Raw genomic sequence first — 18,583 nt, 5'->3', positions numbered from 1 at the left:
GAGACCTGCATGAAAGAGACACGCTTGAGCCTTTCCTGTGTCTGTTTAATTTTTACCAGACATCAAACACTTATAAAAGGATTTGAATGTCAGAGTTAAGTACATGCACCATTACAAATATACAGAATGTTCTCACATCACAAACTACATGTGACTTCAAAGTCCTGTCTTTATGGTTTGAATTTTGAACAGTTTCATAATATATCCATTCAACTTACATTGAAGCAGAAATAATTAAGGGTGGCTGTTTTAGTCATTCAGTGCCTTGCTGAAATATACAGACTATATATTAAATATTTGGCATGATAATTGCAATAAGCATAAACTTTACATATACTACACATTATATACAACACTTTTGCGTCATCAAGACAATCAAAATGCAGATTAGCTGTGACTGACCCCATCAATTACCATAATATTTAGGGTATTAAGCAGTGGGTCAGCCAGAATTAGTTGCTTCCAAAGGATGGCTTCCAGCATTTTGACTGTCTGTGTCGGGATAATGTTGGTTGATGTTGCTTGCTCTAACTTGATCAAGTTGCTGAAGTAAGTGTAATGCAAGTTTTACTGATTTAGTGCCTGATCCGGGGGAGCCTTTCCATTGACTTCAATAGGCTTTAGATGAGGCCTTTACAGCCAAATCCTGCCCTCAGAAATATGTCCTGCACAACTTCCAATGAAGTCAACGGTTTGTGTGAATGCAGCTCGGTGAAGGGAGAAACTTTACGGACAACAGAGCGATGAACGAAATCCATGCATGCTTTACTGCATCAGCAGAATTTGCTTTTTCTTGGGATGACAACTATGAAACAAGGGCTATTGTTGCAGCTATTTTACACCTTCACCAGTCTCCTTAAACCGTCCAAGTCAAAGCCAATTACTGTACAACTAAAAGGACACTCTGCCCAAACTTAACAAATCTAGGCCTGCTCCTTGAAACCTTGGCATATGGCAGGCTGCCATCTTAGGCTCACTCTTGGCCTCCAAAGCTGGTCTATTCTTTAGTTGCTGCTGGAACGTTTGCAATGGGCAAATTGTTATGTGGATGGAATGACGCTATGTACACACGTACTTAGAGAGGATACTCTTAAGTACAAGAAGGTGATCTAATGGTACAAAATACAGCCTAGCAATGGAAGGGTCTCACGTCACAAGCCACGGAGAGGCAGGAAAAACTGTCTGAAATACTCGGTATGTACTCCAGGTCACAAAATTAACTTGTAATTTGAACTTGGACTGTGGACGTCCCCAAAAATGTGGTATCCCCAAGTCGGGGATTGGTGCCATTTGGTACTATTTAGTGCCATTAGCTAAGACATCAATTATCTGTAAAGAGGATTTTCATAAGTATTCTGCCTTTGCATCTTGCTCAGTCCCTAGATGACCCAAGAGGGCTTGTGAAGCCAGACAACAGTCTGAAGTCTTGAATTAGGCGAGCTGGAGAGGAAGAAGTCCAGTGGTGTACTGAAACAGAAAAACAGCTCTCAAAAGTGGTCTAGTTTGGAGGAGGGAAGATGAATGGGATCAGATGGCTCCTATCCGTACCAGAGTTTAAAGAATGAATTTGAGGAAGAGGGCATTTTGGTGAAGGCCACTTCCTTGTGTGATCACAAGGTCACCGTATGTCAGTATTAACTGATTTGTATTGGCTTCTAAGGTCTATTGCACCAGAACAAATGTGGAGCTAACAGACTGACTTTCATTTCCATTTGAAGTCTGTCCCTAATCTTAATTCTGAACAGTAGGTGTATAATCAGAGATAGCTTTGAAGAGACAGCTATACACTGTCAGCCTGTGTCTCTACGGTACATTATTGATACCTATTACAGATCTTAAGATACTTCACCTCAGACACACACAAGCAAGAATGAGACATCCCCACGGAAAGGCTGTTTTATATCTATTATTCCCGCTGAACGTTTGCACAGATCAGCAGCACGGTTCAGGCTGAGACTGCTTTCTTAATGCATTACAAAAAAAATGACAAGCATGATGATCAGCATGAGCGATGGGTCAGAGAGGAGTAGACTGACGCCAGAAGCCAGCTGGTACTGCTGATATTGCTGTATGCACATCTCCTGTATCACGTGCGTCATGACTTTAACTTCTACCTGGGTCACATTTTGATTTTCATTGGGATCAATGTTGTATTGGGTCACGGTGATATTCACACAGTCCCGCACAAACCTTCCCTCTGGAACGGAGCGGTCATCGTACTGTTTATAGTACACTCTGTTGGGATAGCGATTGGAGTTTTCATTCCACCACTGGCGCTCGTCAGGATGGTCGAAATTCAAGTGCATTCCTGACATTGCACTTCCCAGGGCGTAGCCGCCCAGGCCGCCCACCACGACGCCGGCCGCTGCCGCTCCTGCCACAGCTTTCATGTTGGTTTTGGATTTATCGGGCTTCCAGGGCTTCTGGTTTTTGAAGCTTGTTCCACCACCAGCCGGGTTGTAGTGCTGCCCACCACCACCAGGGTTGCTGGGGTAGCCGGGATTGTGGGGGTAGCTAGGGTTCCTGGGATAGCCGGGATTGGGGGGGTAGGCGGGATTAGGAGGATAGGCAGGATTGGGAGGGTAGCCGGGATTATGGGGGTAGCTAGGGTTTCTGGGATAGCCGGGATTGGGGGGATAGCCGGGATTATGGGGGTAGCTAGGGTTTCTGGGATAGCTAGGATTTTGGGGGTAGCCAGGGTTGCTGGGATAGCGGTTGCCTCCTGTGTTCCCACCGCCTCCACCTTTACCCTTTCCTTTTTTGGAAAGGGAAACGTCGCTCCACATCACAACAAAAAGGATGACTACCCAGCAGGTTATCTGGTACCTCCCCATGGTGATTAGTCTGTAAAAGATAATTATTTGATTTAAAGAACAACCTGATGTATAAAAGTGTTTCCTATGCACAATATTGCAACCAGATGGTAGGGGGAGGTCTGCTCAGCCTCATTTATATTTGACTTTAAATAACCTCCCCATTAACAAATCTGCATTTACTTACAGTTACCATACAATGATATAAGATACTTCAGCATTTCTTTGTACACAGAACAGGAGAAAACTGTGACAGCAATCAGCACATGTTGATTTTTCAGTGGGTGCAACTGTATTTCTAACCCAGAGAGAAGGTCTTGCATGAGGTCTAGGGTCATGGTCTGCCTCTGGTTGCATCTACGGGGCTCCCATTACTGTCTGCATCCGAGGGCGTTATTCAACGCTTGACTTGTGAAATCATTATCAACACACAATCCGTTTTAGATCGCTGCAGACTGAATGCACTGAATGTATATAAATATTAAAAACCCACTTAAATTACAGAAGCAATAGAAGTAAAAGTCAATTTGCTAAAAAGGCTATTTTCTCTTAACATGCACTTCATTCCTATGGCTGAGAAATGCCAACCGATGAAGAAGAAAGAACAGACCTGATCTATGATACCTAGTGGAAACGGACCTTGTTACTTCTGCTATATCTGACCTGTTAAATTAGCTGCAGTTTAAATTTAAAAGCACATTCACTTAAACCTGCTCTGCAATATTTTACGCTAAATCACAAGAGGAGATTTTGCTCCTTGTAAAGGGGTATGTGTGGGTATGGGGAAAAAAACCAAAACAAATCCAAACCAAATCTCAAATTTGGAGGAATGAAATTAAAAACATAGTTTAGAAAAGCTGTTTCTTGCTGCTGTTTTGAAGTGTTCACCTGGGTTCTGAGTTAGAGGTGCTGAATATCCTCACCTCCCATAAGCTTCAATGGGAGTAGTGGGTGCCTTACTGATTTGACCTTATGGATTTCTTCAAAAGAAAAAAATCATCCAAGTTTTGAGTGTTCACTTTTTAAAAAAAACCTTTTAAAATAAAAAACGACTTGAATACACCAGTATTGATGTTCGACAGGGGGGAGGGATAGCTCAGTGGTCTGAGCATTGGCTGGCTAAACCCAGGGTTGCGAGTTCAATCCCTGAGGGGGCCATTTAGGGATCTTGGGCAAAAATTGGGGTTTGGTCCTGCTTTGAGCAGGGGGTTGGACTAGATGACCTCCTGAGGTCCCTTCCAACCCTAATAGTCTATGAGTCTCAGATTTGTCATCTAAGAAGAATGGCTCAGGTGTGGAGATCTCTCAGATCCTCTATTATAACGGGGGGAGGGATAGCTCAGTGGTTTGAGCATTGGCCTGCTAAACCCAGGGTTGTGAGTTCAATCCTTGAGGGGGCCATTTAGGGATCTGGGGCAAAAAATTGGGGATTGGTCCTGCTTTGAGCAGGGGGTTGGACTAGATGACCTCCTGCGGTCCCTTCCAACCCTGATATTCTATGACAGACCCCAGTTAAACCATGATTTCTACAATGCTCATAAACATGCAAGTCTCAAAGTATAGCTGTCACCTTTAAAAATCTGAGTACTTAGAGTGTTACTGCATGGTATCTGAGAGAGTGCCGTATTTCCCTAAACTTATGACAAGTAACTACAGTGTTTCACAGTATTGGGCTAGCAAGTGGACGGTCACGTATAAAACTGTAAAATGCCACTTTAAAGAAGCATAATAAGAAATGGACAGTACATACTATACAGATCTCTTTCCCAACATCTTTCCACCGCTATTTTGGAAAATTAACATTCAAGCTTTGGACATTTACATCAAAGCCTCTATTTAGGTAGGTGTAAATTATATTTACATATGTCAATGCCTTTGCACTGTTGGAGCAGTGTAAATGAGAATCAGGCCCCATCAGTCAAAAAACATCACAGGAAGCCTGCACATGTACAAGTCTTGTCAGCAAAAAGACAACAAAGCATTGATGAGAAAAATCTGGGCATATCGAGATAGTAACTAGGTTTCCAACAATATTTTGCAGTAAAAGGAACAAGACACGCACGCTCTTTTATGACGCAGAAGTTCCAACAGATTCAGCTCAGAACTGAGTTCAGACAGAAAAAAATGATCAAACAACCCTCAACGTAAGAGCAAAAAATGCATTTTTAACAACAAGCCATGAGAAAAATCATGTATTGGCAGCTTTACAATGTCAGGGGGAGGCCGAAGGAGAAGACATCCAATCACTGTGTATTTCCCAATGTTTGTGTCTCAGTTACTGCACATTGGCAGGATAAACGCTAAGGAAAGTCCAGGTTAAATGCCTGTTTAGAAGGCGTCCATGCTTTTAGCGTACAGTAATTCTATCTACTAATACCTGAAAGGCTGCTCCACTGGAGAGAGTCTAAAAGAAATAAGATCCAAAGGAATTATATAAATACAACACTGAGTACAGGACTGTAAAAAATTATTTATATTGCAGTGCAACTTATAAACTTTAACATCTTTGAATGACACAATGAAACTGTGTAGAAGACTAAACGGTTTCCACCCGAATGCAAACAGTCATAGAGGTCATAGCAGCTCTGATTCTGGTCAGATCCAATTGTCGGCTCACGTGAAAGTTACAAAAAGTTGAGCTCTGGGTTCATAGTTCGGTAACGGAAATTCAGTGACAGGCTTAACACTTGTTGACTAGACCAAAGGATAACTCTACCTTCCTGCTTCCTACCTTGAGATGGCTTTCCATCTAAAGATGTTTCCTGTAGAAGTGAAAATATAAAAGACACTGAGGACCCATTTCCACCAGAATTAAGAACTGTCATAGCTGAAACCTCAGCTCCCTCCTAAGGTGTAAGTGAATGATCCACCAGAAGCCAAAGCAGCATTGATTTGATTGGCTTCTGTGTGTTTGAATCAGTTCATCCTTTGTTCTTCCAACTGGACCTTCACTTGAGAGGCAACTGTGTGCGGAAACTGACATAATTCCAGTCTCCAGTGCTGGTAGGGTAGGAATCTTGTCAGCTCCAGCTCACTGTTGGCTCTGGAAAGCACAAGGTACAAGCACTAACATGCAGTCCCAGCAACGCTCGCTCCACATCCTTGATCAGCTTTTGGTGTGTTAAGCGGTCAATGAGCAATTTCTAGTTTGTCACATGCCATGGCACAAACACAAGCATCATCTAATGAAGTGAAAGCAGGAAGAGAGAGGGGAAAAGGCCTTACACTAGACAAAGATTTGGCTGAAGCGGTGAGCCATCCAGCAAGCTTTAAGGCTAACAGGCTAAGTGGCTGCCAGAGGAAACCAGTTCCAGACAGAGATGCTCCAGCAAAAATATCCTCCCTCCTGCCCCAAGAAGGCACAAAGGCACCTCAGGTTATCTTCACAATCACAGGGGAAAAAAGCAGTCTGAAGTAACCAATTCCCACATCATATTTTAAAGGGACAATGCCCATGCAAAATCTAGCCAAAGTTAAGAGCAGTTTCAGATGCTACATCTGCCCCAGTTTTTGAGGATTTTTGCAATCACATTTCTATTTTAAATGCTTTTCATTCCCCTGTTAATATGTGCAAATTGGACACAAACACTAGGACAAAGTGTCCATCCACAAAGTGCCACCAAGTGTACAAAGTGTACAAAGCAGAATTCAAATCCCCCCCACCCATATCTCTCACCCCTCTCTCTCAATCTCTATTAACAAATGTTGCGTCAGGGGAAACACTGGTTGATCAAACCTTGTTAGACCTCCATTTGGCCAAACCTGGATTTACACTGAGTTTACTTTCTTTGAAGCTGTTTTGCCAATGTAAGTAGGAACAAAATTGTCATGTGCTCAGAATGAGAGATTTACCGGGAAGGGGTGGTCTACAACATAAAAATGACTGTAGTAGAGGATCATGGACCAATATGACAGTGTCCTGGCCACATTAAAAGCCTGTTGGATCGTCCCTGTGTAAATGGTACAGAGCTTATTAATGACTTTCTAAATTAACTCAGGCTTGAATAGAGACCGGGAGTGGCTGGTCATTACACTAATTGGATCTATTTCCCCTCACACCTCTTGTCAATTTTCTGAAATGGGCCGTCTTGATTATCACTAAAGTTTTTTTTCTCCTGCTGATAGTAGCTCATCTTAATTAATTAGCCTCTTAGAGTTGGTCTGGCAACTTCCACCTTTTCATAGTTTCTGTATGAGTATATATATCCTCTTACTATATGTTCGATTCTATGCATCTGATGAAGTGGGCTGTAGCCCGTGAAAGCTTACGCTCAAATAAATTTGTTAGTCTCCAAGGTGCCACAAGTACTCTTGTTCTTTTTTTGGTAATCCTGAAATCATTCAGCAAACAAGAGATGACATTTACAGATTATTTAACCCTATCTTTTTTTTTCCTCTCTATGTGTGGGTGCTCTTCTGCAGTGTTTCCAAAAAAAGTCCACTTTACTGGGGTGCGGGGCAAGGGGAGACTCAATTCAACGACCCACCTGACCCACCAGGAGGTTGGGCATTTAAAAAAAAAAAAAAACCTGTTTAATTTGTACTTCCATTTTCTTCTCAATCTTAGGCCAGGTCTAAAGTGTAACGTTGATTAGGGGGAGTAATTTCTTTTTTTCTTCCTTCATTTCTATGCCGACAAAACCCCTAGTACATAGTTATTCCAGTATTTAAAAAGAGCTGTTACTGGTATACCCAGTTTGACTGGGGGAAACTAATACATAGGTTGCACATAGTTTATAAGCCCTTGTTTTGGGATAACAGCAAATCTTTTGTAGTGTAGGTCTTAACGTTAGGACATGTCTTTGCTGCCAAAAAAGGTGTGTTTTATAGTGGGATAATTTATGTGATTTAGTGTCCTCACTGTGAAATCCTCGCAGAGACAAGGCAATGTAGTTCTTACTGTGATACAGCTAGGTGAAAAGAACCATGGGCAGTGAATATAGCCTTGACCTGGCCTAGCTACATCTCAGTAAAAGCGACCTGTGTCTTATCTTATTAGGATTTTACAGTTGGATAGCTAACGCACGTAATCCCACTGTAAAAACACCCTTTTTTGGCAGCGAAGACAAGACAGCTGTGGCAACAGTAAGGCCAGATGTATAAAATAAAAGGTTTGCAAATATAGCTATCCCAGGAAACCCTCCCAGTGTAGATGCATCTTATAGCAGTATAGCTGCCTTGAGCAAACTAAACGATAACTAGCAAAAGGACTTTATGCTGGTATAACTTCATTTACACCAGGGGTTTTGCTGTTAGAGAAATATAATTTAAAAAAAAATCACACCTGTAATTGAAGTAATAATCCAACAACTACCTTCTACAATCCTTGTCTTCACTAGGATTTCACCTCATGTTAGTTATCAGGTTGGCTAGCAAAAGGTAAGAACATACTTTCTTGTCCCGAGTGTGGACACACTTGCTCCAAGAACTTGTGGTGTTCCTCCCTGTATCAGGTGTGTTCCTTTTAGATTAAAAAACCAACTACACTACTCAAAGTAAAGATGTACTATCAGTTTATATCAAGATATAACTCCCCTATTCTCTCTGTTCCCTGCTTAACACGGACTAATACCTTATTTGCTTATCTGACCACTACTGAGAGGGAATTTTCACTCCATTGTCCAGGAAGAGCACCAAGGTTGGGCTTGTCAAAAGAGTCTAAGGGAAATGGGCACCCAACTCTCATTGTACGTTGATGGGAACTGGGCTCTTGTGCAAATCCCAGATCAAGTCCTGGTCTAACTAAACTTAATAGCAAATCCTAACTTCAGTGGGGCCAAAATTTGTCCCTAGATCTTTTTCCCCCCTCAGACTACAATGAATTCTGAACCCATCAGGACATAGGAGAAATTTCAATTCATTCTTCTAATGTACATTACCCTTCACAAGTGTGGGCTGACTTTACTCTGTGTTTGTGGTGCCCAATTAACTATGTCAGTGAAATCCTCCCGAAGATCCTCCATGTCATTCCTTAGTCTTGAGTAACCTCATTTACTTTGCCACCTCATCATTCACGCCTCCCCCTTCCAGATGGTTAATACATATACTGAATAACACAGGCCCTAGTTCTATTCCATAAAGCACACTCTCCTTTTAATGACAGGTTTCAGAGTAGCGGCCATGTTAGTCTGTATCCGCAAAAAGAAAAGGAGCACTTACGGCACCTTAGAGACGAACAAACTTATAAAATAAATAAATAAATTTTTGTTCGTCTCTAAGGTGCCACACGTCCTCCTTCTCTTTCTACTTTTAATGTCTCTCCATGCTGAGAACTGGCTACGTATTCCTACTCTTTGCTTCCTTTTATTGTCAAATGAGTCCATGCAAATTTCTATCAATCAGAGAGAGTGCCAAGAATGGAGAGAGACGAGTCCTAACAAAGTACAAGGGTGATTAAAGCATGCAGATGAATATGGAATGCTGGAATAGGGTAGCTGGCCCCTGAGGGGCTTTAGGCACCCAGTCTAGCTGTGACAGGCTGGCTAAGGAGAATGAGCCAACCCAGGTCCACATGTGTGTAGTTAATTACCAAGGTGGCCGTTAGTTTTGGAACACCTGGGCCTAATACAGGCTTCTGAGGGCTTGGTCAAGAGGAGAAGCAGCTTCTCAGATGAGCTGATTAGAGAGCCCACCAGAAAAGGAGATAGAAGAAAGGTGCTCCAGGAGAAAGCAGGTGTCCAAAGGGCTAACAGGGCGAACACCTAGGGAGGCCCGGTCCCAGGGAAAGGACCTAACCAGAGAGTAAGAGGGGGTCCAGGTCGTTAGGGAAGAGTGGCAGGGGCATGATCTCTGCAGGGGCCCTGAGTCAAGGGAAGGAACCCGTCCACAGGGGATGCCCGGAGGCGTGACTCCAGTGGAGGATCCCAGGTCGAGAGCGCCTTACTAGTGAAAGATCCTAGACAGAGGAGAAGGAGGAGGAATTCAGGTTGGGGAAGACTGACTAACATTAACTTGCACCCCTTTCTCCTCTTCCCACTCCCATCAATAAGATGCTGGAGTGAAGGCTTGTTTCCATACCATGTTTCACCTCTGATTAAATCAACTAGATTCCTCAGGGGGCAGTGTTAACTATCTACAAGCCTCAAGGAAATCCTGGATAGTCTACAGGGGGAAACTGAGGCAGAGATGCAACTGTGGTTCTGCACTCGGCCACCAGGGGTGAGTGCCCCCCATACCAATCACCCATTTACTTTTCTTTAAGTGCACAATGAAGCAGTACGCTACATCTAAACAACTGAAACGTGTACAATTTTGGCTCAGGGAAATAGATATGATGGTTCTTGGCTTCTGTTTGTAAGGGGGGGAAAACAAATCGGCAATCTCTCAGCACAAGAGAGAACCTATGAGCCCCAGGAGGATACAGGATGGGTTAAAGAGGATTACAAGGGAGAATAGGAATGGAGAGAACTTGCAGCCAGAGGCAACAGGGGATAGACTAGAGAATAGCACCGTCACCAGGAAAAGGCAGGTCTATGTGATCGGCGACTCTTTACTGAGAAGAATAGACAGACCTGTAACCAGAGCAGATCCAGAGAATAGGAGGGTGCGCTGTCTTCCAGGTGCTAAGATACGGGATGTAGACCTGAGGTTGAAAAGGATTCTAAAGGGAGCAGGAAAGAATCCCCTAATTATCCTTCATGTGGGAACAAATGATACGGCTAGATTCTCGCTGGAAAGTATTAAGGGAGACTGTGCTAGGCTGGGGAAGACGCTTAAGGAAATCGAGGCTCAGGTGATCTTTAGTGGGATTCTGCCTGTTCCTAGGGAAGGGCAACAAAGGTGTGACAAGATTATGACTATCAACAGGTGGCTTAGGCAGTGGTGCTATAAGGAGGGCTTTGGGATGTCTGGCCACTGGGAGGCGTTCATGGACAGAGGACAGTTCTCTCGGGATGGACTTCATCTGAGTAGGGAAGGAAATAGACTTCTAGGATGGAGGCTGGCACAACTGATTAAGAGAGCTTTAAACTAGGAATTTGGGGGAGATGGTTGGGAGATGTCCACGTAATCTCCACGCCAGATTTTAGCATTGAGAGGAAAGAAAACCAAGTAACAGTGGATACAGCCGTGGGTAGGAGGAAGGGCAGTGTAGATACCAGTCTAATAGGTTATACTGGCTGTAGAATGACCGTGCCTAATCGGGTACAGAATGTGAGTGAGGCCAAACAGCAAAATTTAAGAGGTTTGTACACCAATGCGAGGAGCCTAGGTAGCAAAATGGAGGAACTAGAGCGACTGGTGCAGGAAGTGAAACCAGATATTCTAGGGATAACAGAAACCTGGTGGAATAGTAGTCGGGACTGGGCTACAGGTATTGAAAGGTAGGTGCTGTTTAGGAAAGACAGAAATAAAGGTAAAAGTGGTGGAGTAGCATTGTATATCAATGATGAGGTAGAATGTAAAGAAATAAGAAGCGATGGAACGGATACGACAGAGTCCGTCTGGGCAAAAATTACATTGGGGAAGAAAACTATTAGAGCCTCCCCTGGGATAGTGCTTGGAGTGTGCTATAGACCGCCGGGATCTAATCTGGATATGGATAGAGTCCTTTTTAATGTTTTTAATAAAGTAAATACTAATGGAAACTGCGTGATCATGGGAGACTTTAACTTCCCAGCTATAGACTGGAAGACGAGTGCTAGTAATAATAATCGGGCTCAGATTTTCCTAGATGCGATAGCTGACGGATTCCTTCATCAAGTAGTTGCTGAACCGACAAGAGGGGATGCCATTTTAGATTTGGTTTTGGTGAGTAGTGAGGACCTCATAGAAGAAATGGTTGTAGGGGATAATCTTGGCTCAAGTGATCATGAGCTAATTCAGTTCAAACTGAACGGAAGGATCAACAAAAATAAATCTGCAACTAGGGTTTTTGATTTCAAAAGGGCTGACTTTCAAAAATTAAGGCAATTAGTTAGGGAAGTGGATTGGACTGAAGAATTTATGGCTCTAAAGGTAGAGGAGGCCTGGGATTACTTTAAATCAAAGCTGCAGAAGCTATCAGAAGCCTGCATCCCAAGAAAGGGGAAAAAATTCAAAGGCAGGAGTTGTAGACCAAGCTGGATGAGCAAGCATCTCAGAGAGGTGATTAAGAAAAAGCAGAAAGCATACAGGGAGTGGAAGAAGGGAGGGATCAGCAAGGAAAGCTACCTTATTGAGGTCAGAACATGTAGGGATAAAGTGAGACAGGCTAAAAGTCAAGTAGAGTTGGACCTTGCAAAGGGAATTAAAATCAATAGTAAAAGGTTCTATAGCCATGTCAATCAGAAGAAAACCATGCAAGAAGAAGTGGGACCGCTAAACACTGAGGATGGAGTGGAGGTCAAAGATAATCTAGTCATGGCCCAATATCTAAACAAATACTTTGCCTCAGTCTTTAATAAGACTAAAGAGGATCTTGGGGATAATGGTAGCATGACAAATGGGAATGGGACAACTGGAGGTAGATATTACCATATCTGAGGTAGAAGAGAAACTCAAACAGCTTAATGGGACTAAATCAAGCGGCTCAGATAATCTTCATCCAAGAATATTACAGGAATTGGCACATGAAATTGCAAGCCCATTAGCAAGAATTTTTAATGAATCTGTAAACTCAGGGGTTGTACCGTATGATTGGAGAATTGCTAACATAGTTCCTGTTTTTAAGAAAGGGAAAAAAAGTGATCCGGGTAACTATAGGCCTGTTAGTTTGACATCTGTAGTATGCAAGGTCTTGGAAAAAAATTTGAAGGAGAAGGTAGTTAAGGACATTGAAGTCAATGGTAAATGGGACAAAATACAACATGGTTTTACAAAAGGTAGATCGTGCCAAACCAACTTGATCTCCTTCTTTGAGAAAGTAACAGATTTTTTAGACAAAGGAAACGCAGTGGATCTAATTTACCTAGATTTCAGTAAGGCGTTTGATACCGTGCCACGTGGGGAATTATGAGTTAAAGTGGATAAGATGGGGATCAATAGGAAAATTGAAAGGTGGATAAGGAATTGGTTAAAGGGGAGACTACAGCGGGTCCTACTGAAAGGTGAACTGTCAGGCTGGAGGGAGATTACAAGTGGAGTTCCTCAAGGATTGCTTTTGGGACCAATCTTATTTAATCTTTTTATAACTGACCTCGGCACAAAAAGCGGGAGTGTGCTAATAAAGTTTGCGGATGATACAAAGCTGGGAGGCATTGCCAATTTAGAGAAGGACAGGGATATCCTACAGGAGGATCTGGATGACCTTGTAAACTGGAGTAATAGTAATAGGATGAAATTTAATAGTGGGAAGTGTAAGGTCATGCATTTAGGGATTAATAACAAGATTTTTAGTTATAAGCTGGGGACGCATCAATTAGAAGTAACAGAGGAGGAGAAGGACCTTGGAGTATTGGTTGATCATAGAATGACTATGAGCCGCCAATGTGATATGGCCGTGAAAAAAGCTAATGCGGTCTTGGGATGCGTCAGGAGAGGTATTTCCTGTAGAGATAAGGAGGTTTTAGTACCGTTATACAAGGCACTGGTGAGACCTCACCTGGAATACTGTGTGCAGTTCTGGTCTCCCATGTTTAAGAAGGATGAATTCAAACTGGAACAGGTACAGAGAAGGGCTACTAGGATGATCCGAGGAATGGAAAACTTGTCTTATGAAAGGAGACTCAAGGAGCTTGGCTTGTTTAGCCTAACTAAAAGAAGGTAGAGGGGAGATAGGTTGCTCTCTCTAAATATATCAGAGGGATAAATACCAGAGAGAGAGAGGAATTATTTAAGCTCAGTACCGATGTGGACACAAGAACAAATGGATATAAACTGGCCACCGGGAAATTTAGACTAGAAATTCGACGAAGGTTTCTAACCATCAGAGGAGTGAAGTTTTGGAACAGCCTTCCAAGGGAAGCAGTGGGGGCAAAAGATCTATCTGGCTTTAAGATTAAACTCGATAAGTTTATGGAGGAGATGGTATGATCGGATAACATGGTTTTGGTAATTAAATATTCATGGTAAATAGGCCCAATGGCCTGTGATGGGATATTAGATGGGGTGGGATCTGAGTTACCCAGGAAATAATTTTCTGTAGTATCTGGCTGATGAATCTTGCCCATATGCTCAGGGTTTAGCTGATCACCAAATTTGGGGTCGGGAAGGAATTTTCCTCCAGGGCAGATTGGAAGAGGCCCTGGAGGTTTTTCGCCTTCCTCTGTAGCATGGGGCACGGGTCACTTGCTGGAGGATTCTCTGCTCCTTGAAGTCTTTAAACCACATTTTGAGGTCTTCAATAGCACAGACATAGGTGATGTTTTTTGCAGGAGTGGTGGGTGAAATTCTGTGGCCTGCGTGGTGCAGGAGGTCGGACTAGATGATCATAATGGTCCCTTCTGACCTAAATATCTATGAATCTATCTGTACCCTGCTTCACCACCATGGTTCCTCTTTCCTCGAGAAAGATTTGATTTGTATAATACATTGTGCAGAGAAATAACGTGCAAAGAAATGTTAGACTCATGATAGAAACTTCCTTATTTCTAATGCTGAAAAAAATATTTGGCAGGGCAGTACATACAGGAGAGTAGGGTCCGTACATAATGGAGTCTTGAATTTTTAACATACAGTAGCTTACGTCTCTCCGAGTGCTGCAGTTGCCATGGCAGAGGCAGGTATTTGTGGCACAATGTTATTCAATACATTATTAAACCACACCAAAAAATCTGAGTCAACTGCTGGTTTGAGAGCTTTGACCTGAGTGTTCCTTAATTAAAATGCTTATTTAATACATACGACAGCTTAAGTGGATCACAGTATAAACCCTGCAAGTGGCTGACTATGGTTACATAACCTAGCAGGATTCTTGTACTTTAAATATGCTCTCTGCTAACCAAAACAGAGCAATGGAAAGATATAATAACACATGCCCCGTGATATAACAATGAAGAAACAAAGCCTTGGGTTTTTGCTGTTTATGGGATTGCCTTACCCCGCAGAATACTTTAAAAATCTAGCTGTTTTACAGCCCTCAGTCTTTAACTGTCTCTGTTCCTTTCTGATCTCCATAATGCCTTGAAACTGAAGTACTGACTGTCAATGATCATGAGGGCAGTGGGTTTAAAAATAGTCCAAAGACATGTTTGTATTTTGCATTAGTCAGCCCTGTATATACTCAAAAAGGCAGTCACATTCATAACCTCACTGGGTAAACTGGACCATTTTTACGAACAAAGCCACGTCCCTTCCTGAATACAGACAGAAAAGCTCAATATTATTCATATGAAGAGCCAAGCCTCCTCTTAAGCAAGTAAAGTAGTTATTAACAAGAATGCAATTGGGCTTTTTCATCAGACATGTTTCAGCAAAGCACTGGAGAATGTTTCATCTGGGTTGTATTAGATAATCTAGCTCACTGTGCCAGGGCAAAACAAACCGATAAACAAGGCAGTGGCTCAGAAATTTGTGTCTAATCACGCATCTGTTTAATGTCTCTGCAGCCTTAGGGGTGGGGTTCCTGCCTTCTGTCAGGAAAATATGAATTGCCACGATAAGAAGATATGTTATCCATCCCTACGTTACCGACATAAGCGTTTGAGAGAGTAATTATCTTGGAAAAGGTATCTGTTTACAGGTAATGATGCTGTTAGTGTTTATCCATCTGTACATTTTGTGTACACTCAGGGCCTGTCTCTGCAACCTTTAGAGAAGAAGATCTCAAAGCACTTTGCAAACATGAATACACGGATCCTCACAACGTAATAGTATTGCATCTCACCGTTTTGCAGGTGAAGGGTTTCACAAAGGAGACACTGTCAGGGTTGTATGGAACAAGGATTATTTATCTAGATCCTAAAGTACAGTGAGCACTTTCTACACAAATACGGTTTGTGCCAAGAAGAGCTTGCAATGATGATTAAAGAATCAGGGACTGAGGAGAGAGAAATGGAGAATGAGGGTAACAGTTACCCATTCATGAGTTTGCTGTGGTTATGGTTTCGGTTGGGGGAATTGGAGATACTTGTTTTGTTGATTTGTTGATACTTGCAAAAAAGAAAAAAAAAGTGCTGGTTCTTTTTGTTTTTATCCAGTCGGCTTGAGACGGGGGCAAGGGGAGGGGGGTGAAGAGCTGAATCTGTACAATAAGTGAAGGCAGGGAGGGAAATGGTGGGAGAGGAAATGGGAAAGGACATGGAGGAGAAGAGAGGAGTGGTCAGGAAGAGAGCGGTCGAGCAGCAGAGGGGTGTGGAAGTGAGAGAGAGCTGGGAAGATATCAGAAGTATCGATACCATCAACAGAGTGTAGGGACAAGTCCCCGGGTACAAATGTTGAAGCTGAAATGCTCTCATGATGCCAGGAAGCTGCTATGGTATGGAAACAGCTCCCATATTGCTAGATGCAGGACACGGGGGACTGGCCAGTCTGAGGGGAAACCCAGGATGGGGCGACAGGTGGGCGTGCCTGGGAGCAGCTCCCATTTCCAACCTGCAGCCGGGACAAGCTGGGGGTAGGATTTTCGAGAGTTCCTTTTACTGTAAAGGTCGTTCGGGTGGACTGGGCACGGGGGCAGGAGGTAGGAAAGGCCAGGTTCTTGTTAAGGGAGGCGGCTGCGGTGTTGTCTCAGGTGTAAGACGGTTTTACGCCTTCTACCGCCCCCAGCGCATTTCTGGCACTTGCATACACCAGGGGAAAAGCAGGATCTGCTTTCAGAGGGAAGAGGGGGTAAGTGCCCCGGTACCCCTGCCTCTGGTCTGCGGTAAAGGAATAAGTGGATGTGAGCAGATGAAGCGGGAGGGGGGGGGGGTTTGTTCCTGGGCTTGTTCCGCTGCCTGAACAGAGAAACAAAAATCAGTTTTCTGCTCTGACTTTAATTATCTTCGGCTCAGGGCCTACGTGACTAGGCAGCGCTAGGAAAGGAGGATGTGCCATGTCCCAGAATGAGATCAGCCCGGGCAGGGGGGCAAGGGTCCCCCTCCTCCCCTCCGACCCACACAGCACGTCCCCCCAAACTTCTCCTGGCCCCTTCGCCCCCGGATTGATGCCGCCTTTTGCGGCTTGATTTTTAAGCAGAGGGTGGGGTGGGGGCAAGCTGGCCCCAGAGCCGGCTCCCCGCGCCTGGCCCCACCAGCTTTCCCCTCCACGCCCCGCTCTAGCTCCAGGGTCCCCCCAGCCCGCCCGCGCCCCCAGCCCGGAGATACCCCGGCCCCGCACTCACCTGGGCGCTGCGCTGCGCTCCGCCTCCTCGGGCTGCGGGCTGGGCACTGCGGCGGCCCCCGGGATCCGCCTGCGCCGCGCCGCGCCGCCGGGAGAGCCGGGGAGGGAGAGACGCGCACGGGGAGGAGCCGGGCGCCCGGCCCGGCCCAGCCCCGTCCGGTTCCCTCCTTGCCCTGCCCCGCCCCCCACCCCACCCCACCCCACTGCCCCAACCCTGCCCCCCACAGACCCTGCTCGCCCCCCGGCTCCACCTGCCCTGCCCCCCTGCTGCCCCCCCACCCCACTGCCCCAACCCTGCCCCCCACAGACCCTGCTCACCCCCCGGCTCCACCTGCCCTGCCCCCCACTGCCCCCCACCCCACTGCCCCAACCCTGCCCCCCACAGACCCTGCTCGCCCCCCGGCTCCACCTGCCCTGCCCCCCGCTGCCCCCCACCCCGCTGCCCCAACCCTGCCCCCCACAGACCCTGCTCACCCCCCGGCTCCACCTGCCCTGCCCCCCACTGCCCTGCCTCCCTCCCCACTGCCCCTACTCACCCCCAGCTTCACTTGCCCTGCCCCCTGCTGCCCCTCCACCCCACTGCCCCAACCCTGCTCCCCACAGACCCTGCTCGCCCCCCGGCTCCACCTGCCCCCCCCGCTGCCCCCCACCCCGCTGCCCCAACCCTGCCCCCCACAGACCCTGCTCACCCCCCGGCTCCACCTGCCCTGCCCCCCTGCTGCCCCCCCACCCCGCTGCCCCAACCTTGCCCCCCACAGACCCTGCTCACCCCCCGGCTCCACCTGCCCTGCCCCCCTGCTGCCCCCCCACCCCACTGCCCCAACCCTGCCCCCCACAGACCCTGCTCGCCCCCCGGCTCCACCTGCCCTGCCCCCCTGCTGCCCCCCCACCCCGCTGCCCCAACCCTGCCCCACACAGACCCTGCTCACCTCCCGGCTCCACCTGCCCTGCCCCCCTGCTGCCCCCCCACCCCACTGCCCCAACCCTGCCCCCCACAGACCCTGCTCACCCCCCGGCTCCACCTGCCCTGCCCCCCACTGCCCTGCCTCCCTCCCCACTGCCCCAACCCTGCCCCCCACAGACCCTGCTCACCCCCCGGCTCCACCTGCCCTGCCCCCCACTGCCCTGCCTCCCTCCCCACTGCCCCTACTCACCCCCAGCTTCACCTGCCCTGCCCCCTGCTGCCCCAACCCAGCACCCCACAGACTCTGCTCACCTCCTGGCTCTACCTGCCCTGCCCCCCACTGCCCTGCCTCCCTCCCCACTGCCCCTACTCACCCCCAGCTTCACCTGCCCTGCCCCCTGCTTCCCCAACCCAGCACCCCACAGCCCCTACTCACCCCCCAGCTCCACCTACCCCTGCCCCAACCCACCACATTGCCCCAATCCTACGCACCCCACTGCCCCAACAGCCCAGCCCTGCACCCCCAGTCCCCCACCCCCACTGTCCAGCCTCACCCCCATTACCCCCAGCCCAGCCCCACACCCCTACTGCCCCTTCACCCCACAGCTGAGCCCTACACCTCCCCTATTCAACCCAGAACACATCCCAGTAACTGCCACATAGCACTTGCTCTCATACACATGCCCAG

At 46.3% G+C, this 18,583-nt stretch overlaps 1 protein-coding gene across 1 annotated transcript; it reads right to left on the bottom strand.

Annotated features, from left to right (window-relative positions):
* On the bottom strand, positions 1 to 17,112 carry PRNP (prion protein (Kanno blood group)). Its single transcript, XM_074939954.1, has 2 exons — positions 16,993 to 17,112; positions 1 to 2,844 (listed from the first exon to the last, which is right to left on the bottom strand). Exon 2 carries the CDS (start codon positions 2,832 to 2,834, stop codon positions 1,965 to 1,967), a length of 870 nt encoding a protein of 289 aa, XP_074796055.1. The 5' UTR covers positions 2,835 to 2,844; positions 16,993 to 17,112; the 3' UTR covers positions 1 to 1,964.
* Positions 17,113 to 18,583: the final 1,471 nt, after the last annotated feature.

The sequence above is a fragment of the Natator depressus genome, chromosome 26 (assembly GCF_965152275.1).
Source record: "Natator depressus isolate rNatDep1 chromosome 26, rNatDep2.hap1, whole genome shotgun sequence".
Taxonomy (NCBI): Eukaryota; Metazoa; Chordata; order Testudines; family Cheloniidae; genus Natator; species Natator depressus.
Note: the sequence above shows the minus strand (reverse complement) of the source record. Positions and strands in the feature narration are given on the sequence as shown.